The 10469-nt window shown below is 41.3% G+C and overlaps 1 protein-coding gene across 1 annotated transcript in view; it reads right to left on the minus strand.

Annotated features, from left to right (window-relative positions):
* Nucleotides 1-302: 302 nt before the first annotated feature.
* The window catches only part of LOC130164909 (uncharacterized), a 17921-nt gene continuing 7754 nt past the window's right edge, over nucleotides 303-10469 (minus strand). Inside the window, exons 2-6 of the mRNA XM_056369909.1 lie at nucleotides 6597-7001; nucleotides 5078-5209; nucleotides 4213-4263; nucleotides 3424-3489; nucleotides 303-3279 (exon numbers count right to left, since the gene is read on the minus strand). Coding sequence (XP_056225884.1) covers nucleotides 3209-3279; nucleotides 3424-3489; nucleotides 4213-4263; nucleotides 5078-5209; nucleotides 6597-7001 — 725 coding nt within the window. The 3' untranslated portion in view covers nucleotides 303-3208. The remainder of the gene's footprint in view (nucleotides 3280-3423; nucleotides 3490-4212; nucleotides 4264-5077; nucleotides 5210-6596; nucleotides 7002-10469) is intronic.

Below are 10469 nucleotides of genomic sequence, written 5' to 3' on the forward strand. Positions count from 1 at the left end.
CAACCTAATACAGTATAAAGTGCTCCACAGACTCCATTACTCGCAAGAAAAGCTACATAAATCTCTCTCTCTACTATCCTGTCCAATAAAGGCACAAAAGCCCAAAAAAATATACTTAAAAAAAAAGGGTATTGACCGTACTAAAGTATATGTGACAAAAATAAATCAGAAATTTGCTTCAGTATACTTTTTTTTCTATATCCTTGTATAGAGTCATTTATTTGAGTTAAATAGAAATTTGAAACAAAAGAAATAATTCCTGAAATTCCAGGGCTGCAATAATAACTACCTAAACAATAACTAAGCTACTAAGTAACTAATAACATACTAAGTGTATGTTCATTTGAGGAGAGATTCACTGGCCGAGATGCAGACTGTAAGAAGAGGTTTGACCGATGCTTGTTAGCAACTGAAAAAAACTGTAATGTCTCTGCGCTTTAGGATTTATGAGTAGAATTTCAGATTTGTAATGTTGAGCTGTAAAAAGTTTAGTGAGATCCAGACATTAATATTTTAAAAGGGAATCGATCCGTGTCATGTCATCAGGAGACACACCAACACATCTTGTAATAAAAAGCTGTAATGAAGTAGCCTATGTTTTTTAGTCATTAGTCACTTTATTGAATTGACTTATTTTATTTTATCTATGTTTTAAATGGTATTTGATTCTATTTTCATCTGTTATTGAGGAACTGATTTATTACTGCAGAAATGCTCAGTTGCAACAATCCAAATCATCACTGTTGTAAACAAATATTCTCCCTGTGGCTATGGGAATACGAAGCTGTATGTGGAAGACATGAGCTCTCTTTTACATCCCACCCAATGTCCGTCCAAAACAAATAAAAAAAGTGTATTGAGCTCTAGTGATCAGTGACCTTGTCTCCTTCCATCGGAAGTGAGCAGGTCTTTGCTCCTAACAAGTCAGGACTCCTCTGCAGTTTCCTAAGGATCAAAGGAGTCAAAGTCTTTTCCTGCATTCAGAAAGATCATAAATGTTTCAACTCCCAGGCCCAAAAGTTTAAAGAGATAAAATAAGCATTACAGGCATGTCACATCCTTCTCTGAGAAGCTGGATGAATGTGGACTCTGTGTTTGGTCTCCTCCAGCTCCTGAGGGGAACATCTGTCTCTTTAGCTGCTGAATGCTCCACCATGTTCACCAGCTGCTGTCTGCTGCAGAGCAGGTAGAGGACAGTGTGTTTACAGCTGTTTCTCTGAAAACAGCTGTTGCAGGAAACAGCTGATGAGAGCCATGAGACTGAACTGAAACAGTAAAGATGTTGTGTGTAAAACCAAACGATCAGGTTCTACATCTGAGGAGGACAACTAATAAACAACAGCCGGGACATGAGAAAATTAGCTTGAATCTGACCCTGAACAGAGAATTAATGTGGGCAGTGACCGCCAGCACGATAACCACACACACGACAAGAGAAAGTGGGAGGAAGAAAATAACAGAAGAGATGAATGAAAAGAATGAGGACGACAATGAGGAAGTGAGAGAGAGAAGGAGAACGGGAGAGAGGGGGAAACATATACAGGTTATGACAGAAATAACACAAACAGGAAGTTGGTGTCAACGACAGAGGAAACCACATTGCTGCGCTTTGTTACCACCTTCGTCTCTCACTCTCTTCTCTTCCTCCTCGCCCTTGCTCTTTCTGTCTTCTCCAAAATTTTCCATTCACCTACTTTAGAGGCAACAAATCAGGTCAAACATGACTCAGATCATTTTACCGAAAATAAAAAGTTAACAACAAAAGTAAAAAATAACAACAGAGTCAGCACAACAAACATCCATTGACCACGTGTTAATGAGTCAATTTTTCTGATTAAAGGAACATTTCATCTTAAAAAGCTCTTCTCAGGTTTATTGCTGTTTGTCAAGTACAGAGAGATCTCCTGAGAGTGTTAGCCTAGCTTAGCACAAGGACTAAAAGCAGGGGAAAACTGCTAATACACCTGCGAACATCTCCAGAGCTGTCTGTTGTACACGGTGCAGCTCACTTGGACAGCTGCATGCAAGGCTGCCAACTCTCACGCATTGGCCATGAGACACACTCATTTGAATCAATTCACATGCTCTCACGCCACACCCCCGAATTTCGTCTGGGCCAGAGCTATAGAGATAGATCTATCTGTGATATGCCATGAAGAAGCTGCCTCTGCACACATCCGGGCTACTGACCATAGCCACCGTTTTCGGCTATAAACATGTACTAAATGACGTTGTTGCTAGTAAACTCCGGATGTTCCCACTTCAGGACACTTGGATTGTCGCGGACGAGCAGTATGGAGGAATATTACAAAGTTTTTGTGTAGTTTTATGGACGTTTTCGTGTCGGTTGCAATTGACGGCCATTCAAAGTATTTTCGCTGCAGGACTGGCTCACCAGGGGTCTCTAAATGGACGTTTTTGGAAGAAAAAAGCACACATGATAACTAAACAGCATGTGGGTGAGTCCATAATGACTGTTGGTTCAATTGGTTCCATTTGTACACTTTGAGTAGGGCCGAAGGCTAATACATTGAGAACCACGGATGTACGGTAAGCGGTAAATGTTTTTTGCTGTATGGCAATGGGCCAAACAAAAAATTGGCGTGTATACAGCAAAATTTTGGTTTGCCCCACAAAATCTCACTCCAGGGCTTTTTGAAAAGTTGGCAGCCCTGTCCGTGCAGTTATTTAAGAAGTAGCTTGAAATGCTAACTGCTGCTAAAACCATAAAAACATTGTAAGGTGCCACTAGAATATCATATAATGTGTTAATATACAAGTTCAGTTACAGCAATATTGGACATAACACTGTTAACACTGTCAATATGTCAACAATGCTAACACTGTCAACACTGCCAACACTGCTAACACTGCTAACACTGATAACACTAATAACACTGCTAACACTGCTAACACTGCTAACACTGCTAACACTGCCAACACTGCCAACACTGCTAACACTGCTAACACTGCCAACACTGATAACACTGATAACACTGATAACACTGATAACACTGATAACACTGCTCACTCGCATTTATTGATGGTGGTACGGTCAGACTTGGTTATAACAGAATTTCTACTATGAATGGTCACTTTCACATAATCTTAAATAATGCATTGGTCATTAAATCAGGAATGATGATGATGATGATGATGATGATGATGACGATGATGATGATGACGATGACGATGACGATGATGCACCTCAGAAGTTGTAGCCACTGTTCCTGTTGGATGAAGGTTCTCTGCTGTCACTGACTGTCAGTCGCTCCAGAGCTGATTTGACAACACACAGGAACAGCAGCCAGATTTACTATATGACTGTGTGTGTGTGTGTGTGTGTGTGTGTGTGTGTGTGTGTGTGTGCGTGTGTGCGTGTGTATGGGTATGGGTGTGTGTGTGTGTGTGTTTGTGTGTTACCAGGGTAGGACAGTCTCTTCTCTCCATCATCGTCTTTAACCATAGTTTTCCCTCGGTGGTAAGACACTGACGCAGAAAAGGAAAATCTTAAATCACACATCTGCTGTTACTCTCCCTGTTTCTTATTGACAAAGAAACATCATCATACAAACCAAAACTGTGTTGTATGACCCCCCTCCTCTGTCTGTGGCTCTGAGCCCCTTGATTTCTAATGAAGATTAATCCACATTTGGTGCAGAAGTAAATATACACTACAGAGTGTGTGTGTGTGTGTGTGTGTGTGTGCGTGTGTGTGTGTGTGTGTGAGGGTGTGTGTGTGTGTGTGTGTTCATGGTGTGTGTGTTTGTGTGTGAGTGTGTGTGTGTGTGTTTGTGTGTGTGTTTGTGTGTGAGTGTGTGTGTGTGTTTGTGTGTGTGTGTGTGTGTTCATGGTGTGTGTGAGTGTGTGTTTGTGTGTGTGTTTGTGTGTGTGTGTGTGTGTGTGTGTTCATGGTGTGTGTGTTTGTGTGTGTGAGGTGTGTGTGTGTTTGTTTGTGTGTGTGTGTGGTGTGTGTGTTTGTGTGTGTTCATGGTGTGTGTGTTTGTGAGTGTGTGTGTGTGTGTTTGAGTGTGTGTGTGTGTGTTCATGGTGTGTGTGTTTGTGTGTGTGAGGGTGTGTGTTTGTTTGTGTGTGTGTGGGTGTGTGTTTGTTTGTGTGTGTTCATGGTGTGTGTTTGTGAGTGTGTGTGTGTGTGTGTGTTTGAGTGTGTGTGTGTTTGTGTGTGTGTGTGTGTGGGTGTGTGCGACTCACCACTGTGACTCTGTGTAGGTCCAATCCAGCGGTTCTGCCTCCTGTCCGACACTGAAAAGCATGTAAACACTGCAGTTATACTTCCAGGGGTGAGACACCTTGTGCATTTTGCGCTACAGTGACTTGTTGTGAATATGACTGAAAACAACATGATGCAGGTTGTCTTCATAGAGGGTGTCTGCACATGAGCCTGAACAGCAGAATGATGAGCACCTCTTCCACAGCTTTTCCTCTGTGGATGCTATGTTGGCCAGTTTGTTATTAATGTGATTCATTTAAAGGGTCAGTTCATCTATTTTACATGAAGAAATTACTTTTATTTCATAAGGTATTATTTCAGACGAATACACAGAAGAAACAGAGACAGGACTGACATTTGACAAGGGTCCTCAGTCTGACTGTGGACCTGCAGAAGCAGAGCCGTCTTTGTAGATTGATCCCAGTAAAATATTCTTATGGTCTGGATGACTGATGGCTCCAGCATGAACACAGCATTTTGTTTTAATTCACATGAGAGATTCCCTGATTTTTTTGATTCCCTCAGCTCTTCCTACTGGTTTGAGATGGGCAGGGCTTCATTAAGAAACAGGTGACTTCCCCTGGTTTTTCTGTGTGGTCTCCTATTCTATTCTCTTCTATTCTATTCTCTTCTATTATATTGTGTTGTGACAGTGTGGCAGACTCCTTTGAATTTTAGGCAACAGTCTTTCTTGAACATAGTCTTTAATCTGACAGGTCTTAATCTGAAAATATTAGTTTTCAGCTCAGTAAGAGCTGATTACATGCAAATAAGTGTGAATATGCACATATGTGCAGTGTGTGTGTGTGTGTGTGTGTGTGTGTGTGTGTGTGTGTGTGTACTCACATCTCTTCTGCAGGGCCTTGACAGTGGGTCTGGTGAAGCGGATCAGAAAGAGAATCAGCAGCACACAGCAGAGCAAAGCAGCCACCACTTTGTAGGTCTGCAGCTGTCCATTAACATCTGGGATGGCCTTAGCTGTAACACACACACAATCACACACACACACACACGTGCAAATCAGAAACAGAGACGGATTAGGAGTCTGTTCAGTCAGATGAAGGTGAAATAACTGACTATAAAGCTGTGACTGTGATCTATGATCTATCTGATCTGAGACGTTGTAGGTTGTTGTTGCAGGTTCTGTGGGACAAGTCTTGCATATGTGCAATGAGTGGTGCAAAAGGCAAAAGGCACACATGAGTGATTTCACACACAACAGCTCACTGCTGATTGGCCTGTGTTGCCATAGAAAGAGTTTGGGTCCAAGTTCTTAAGTGAAGTGAAGAGTGATGTCCGTAAGAGTTAGACGAGATGTGCATGAGATGTGCATGAGATATGGACAAGATGTCGATGACATGTGGACAGGATGTGGATGAATTGTGAATTTGCTCAGTCATAATAATGTGTTCACTCTGCTACATGCTTCAGTATGAAGTGACAACCTTGTGTTAAACATGAGCCAGTTTTTTCTTTATTTTAATTTTGGTCAAATTTTTGTTAAGACAATATGAAACATGGATTTGAGAAGTTTAGTGTCTGAGGGTGAAAAATAAGTTTTACGGAAAACTTTATTGGTAGTGAAACGTCCCAACAACACTCATTTTAAAGGGATAGTTGTGTTTTTTTTTCGTGGGGTAAATATTCATATTCAAATGATGCACTGGCAACATGTTGCAGCAAGTCCGCAAAGCTCATAGTTTTTTGCAATATATTTCTATATATTATTATATTTTTTGTCGATGGCGTCTTTTATTCTACATCGTTGTTTTGTTTGACGATGGAGAAATAATATACACAAAGGAAAAACTCCTTTTTAACTATGTCACTCTCACCTCTCACCTGTCTGGCTTCATGGCTTCACTCAGTATGTCAAGGAGGCCGACACTGCTTCAGCTCTACCACCACTTGGCAGATCAGATCATAATCTGTTTTTTCTGCAGTCTTCTTACAAGCCCGGTGTGAGGCATGGGCAGAGCTCCTTGAAATGCTGAACATGTTTTATCAGTCAATGGTGGCCAGTGTACTCTTTTATGCTGCAGTCTGCTGGGGCAACAGCATGTCAGACACGAACACAATGAGACTGGATAAGCTGGTCAAAAAGGCTGGGTCTGGGACAGAGAAGCAGCTACAGGTGTAGCAAACGTCTCATCTCACTGTGCTGCAGAACAGAGAGGTTCAGGAGATCCTTTGTTCCCTCTGCCATCAGGCTATACAACACCTCTACCAAAGTAAGTGGACTAATCTAATTATTATTGTTCATTTGTTATTAACTGCTTTTGTTGTTATTATTATTATTATTATTATCAACAATGAGCTAATTTACACACAGACACACACACACACACACACACTGTAGACCAACCTTTGGTGGGGCAGTGGACCCTCAGTGTGTTACAGGTTCTGTTCTGCTCTGTTGCTCCATCCTCAAAGATGTGGTAACCATCCTGCACATTTTTACCTTCGATGCAGAGCAGATCATCTTTACAACCTTTCCTATTCTGACACACCTTTGTCAAAAGCCTCCGGACATTACTGCTGTAACAGACAGGGTGGGTCATGTTAAAGGGATGATAGAGGATCACGTCTCCATCACATCCATGTGTCCAACTGACTGTGAGGAAGCTCAGGACGAGTGCAGAGGTGCTGGGTTTTGAGGTGGGGGCGGTGGTGGCTGCTGGTGTAGTAGGGTGGTGACGGATGGTGCCGTTGCTGGTGGTCTGGGGGAGGTTGGGGGTCTTCATGGTGGTTGACACAGCTGTTTTTCTGTCTGTTTCAGAGAGACACACATCAGTTACTATGGAGACCAATACAGACACCGAAAGACAGGTCTGAGAGGTTCACATCGGTGTCATAAACCAGAACAGCACTGTGTGTTTTTATTTACTGCTAATTCTTTGAGCAGGAAATGATAAATCTATGACTAGAACATTCCTGAGGAAACTTTTAATGTGCTTGCTGCTTGGTGTGTATCCATGGCACATGTTTCAATCTCTACAGAGGACGTTACTTTTGGTTTCATTCACATTGTAGAGAATTATCCTACTTCTGACCTCAGTCAGTCCAGGTATCACTCAAAAAGCTCTTTGAAACTGTGAGGACTGGCCAAAGTCGCCTCACAATAATGGTTTCAAACCTAAGTTTGTTCCTACAACCATAGGAAGACATGTACATGCCCTAACAGAAGTTGATCTGCAGTAAAGCTACTGTGATGTCTCCTGCTAGAACAGAACAACATTAACTCTCTTCACTGGCTGCCTGTCCGTTATAGAATTGATTTTAAACTTTTATTGTTTGTTTTTAAAGTTCTCAACGGCCTTGCCCCATCGTATTTATCTGATCTTTTAACTGTCCGAAATCCTGGTAGACCTCTGAGGTCAACAATTCAACTTTTGCTGGAAGTGCCCAGATCCAAATACAAACACTGGGGTGACCGAGCCTTTTCTGTTGCTGCCCCTAGGCTCTGGAATAAGCTCCCCACCGAGATTCGTCTTATTCCTGACCTGGGCCGCTTCAAAGCTAGCTTAAAAACCCACCTATTTAGGATGGCCTTCAATACCCAGTAGTATGACAACACTTTTCACAATCTTATCTTAATCAATTTTGTTGTATTTTATTGCTCTTATTGTTCTTTTATTATTATTTTTTTTTTAATTGTTTTTCATTTATTTATCTCTTCACTTATTATCTGTTGTAAAGCACTTTGGTACACCGAAAGGACTGTTGTAAAGGGCTTTATAAATAAAGTACATTTACATTTACATTTAAAAAATGCCCTAAGTTAATCAGTCTAATTAGCCAATCACAGTCAGTTGGGTGAAAGTTAGGGCAGCAACTGCATTTGTGCACTTGTGTGTGTCTGTCAATGTGCATGTGTGTATTGTTGTGTGTGGCAGTAAAGCTGTCTACCATAGAGCCTCCAAAAAGCTTGTGTTACCAGGTTGAGAAAGTAACTTAATTTGGTTACTGACTATCTTCATAAACACACCGTGTGTGTATAAGATAGCACACACACACCTTTCTGCTGCCACACACACTCACTACAGCGCCACATGTGCGTTAGTTTTTTTCAGTTGTTAACAAGCATCGGTCAACCCTCTTCATACATGCATCTCGGCCAAACAGTGAATCTTTCCAAAACTCAAACCACCAAAACTCTTCATACATGTCTCAGTATGAGCTCGTTTAACCACATCACTGACAACCCTTCTCACTCAGAAAGCCTCCACTGTCACTCACAACACACTGACTGAAGAACACAGGAGCATCACATCAATTACAGTTTTTCACTATTTCAAAAACACAGTTCCTGAAACTAGGGCCCTGTTTTTCAAAGCTTCACACACATAAACCAAAACCATATTTACAACATACAAAACATCTTACATCTCTTGCAAAAGCAAACACTACATCCAAAATATTGAGAGAATAAGAATATCACTATTGGGACTCCAGTACATTCAAGTTTCTGAAAACCACGTTTGTTTGTTCCACGGACAAAGGAACTCACTCCCCACAGTTCTTCACTGTTCACACCTGGGGACAAGTATGATGAACTTGTTAGCCAGGGAGTTGTGAAGAACCCGCGAGCATATCGTGAGTGTAGTTTCCTGTGTTTCATGGAGACCTGGTTAAACAACAACACTCCCGATCATTGTGTGAATTTAACCAGCTTTCACTGCAGTATGAACTGGACTGGTCCTTGAACATGGATGCCATCTACTGGAAGGGGCAAAGCTGGCTCTTTTTCTCAGGAAGCTCAGGTCCTTTGAAATCTGCAGTGAAATGCTGAACATGTTTTATCAGTCAGTGGTGGCCAGTGTACGCTTTCATGCTGCAGTCTGCTGGGGAGACAGCATGTCGGACATCACAATGAGACTGGACAAGCTGTTCAGAAAGGCTTGGTATGTACTTGGCAGGAGTCTGGACTCACTCAGGACTGTTCTGGAGAGACGCATGCAATGTGCAAAGATGAAGGATGTGCAAAGTGCAAAGATGGAGGCCATCTTAGACAATACCAACCATCCTCTCCACAACTTTCTGGCAGGACAGAGAAGAAGCTATAAGTGCAGCAAACGTCTCATCTCACGGCGCTGCAGAGCAGAGAAGTTCAGGAGATCCTTTGTTCCCTATGCCATCAGGCTATACAACACCTCAGCTAAAAGAAGGGGACTAATCTAATTATTATTATTTATTTATTATTAACAGTTTTTATTAATCATTATTTGTATCAACAATGAGCTAATGGACACATGACTTTCCCGTAGGGGATAAATAAAGTATCTATCTATTTATCGATTCATCTATCTATCTGACACAAGACACTGCACAACCACAGAGAGACGCTCATTTCTTAAGCTTAAGCTACAGCTTTGTGTGTGTGTGTGTGTGTGTGTGTGTGTGTGTGTGTGTGTTGTGAACAGCTCCACTACAGTATTTAGAACCTGTACTTAAAGACTAAAAGACTTTAACCAGCCTGTGAACTGCAGCAAGAATGAACTCATCAGTGAGTGAGATTCACAGCAGTGTAAAAAACAAAAAAACAAAAGACGAAAAACACATCATCATCAAATTATAGTCTTAGATATTAATTAAAAGATCGTTACAGCAGCTTAACATTAATCTTTAACTGTAAGACCTCACTGATTCATACAAATACTGCGGAATCTGGCTCAAGGTTCATATTCAACACGTGACTCAAAAATCAAATTGGGCTCGATTGAGTCGACCTTCTTGTCTTGTGACTGTGGAGACACTCTGTTGTCATGCTGCTCCATCAACACTGCAGTTAAACCCTGCGTACCATGGAGCTCTACACTCTGTGACAATGACAGATACCCTATTCATCACTGTTCTCTCCGTAGGCTGGACCTCAGTCAGGACGAAACAGACATCTCATGTTATTCATTTATCAAGCTCGACTATTAAAGCTTCAAACCACCTCACATCTGTTCTCTTGTTTCAATCCAGTGTCCACAGAACACGATCCACTAACTAACTAGCTAGCTAACTAACTAACCCTCCAAATCCGTCAGGTTCACACTCATACTGGCTGAACTGGTTTCAGGTTCTATCACCATTTAAATGGAATGAACTGCATTCCCTCATACTAGACTCTTATATTTTAAATCTCTATTATTTGATGTATTTTATGACCATTATAAATGTTTTTGTTAATTATTAGTTTCTTAGTTTATTGTGTTGTGTAGTTCTGTCGTATTTGTTGTTGACTTTTGTC

The sequence above is a fragment of the Seriola aureovittata genome, chromosome 3 (assembly GCF_021018895.1).
Source record: "Seriola aureovittata isolate HTS-2021-v1 ecotype China chromosome 3, ASM2101889v1, whole genome shotgun sequence".
Lineage (NCBI taxonomy): Eukaryota > Metazoa > Chordata > Actinopteri > Carangiformes > Carangidae > Seriola > Seriola aureovittata.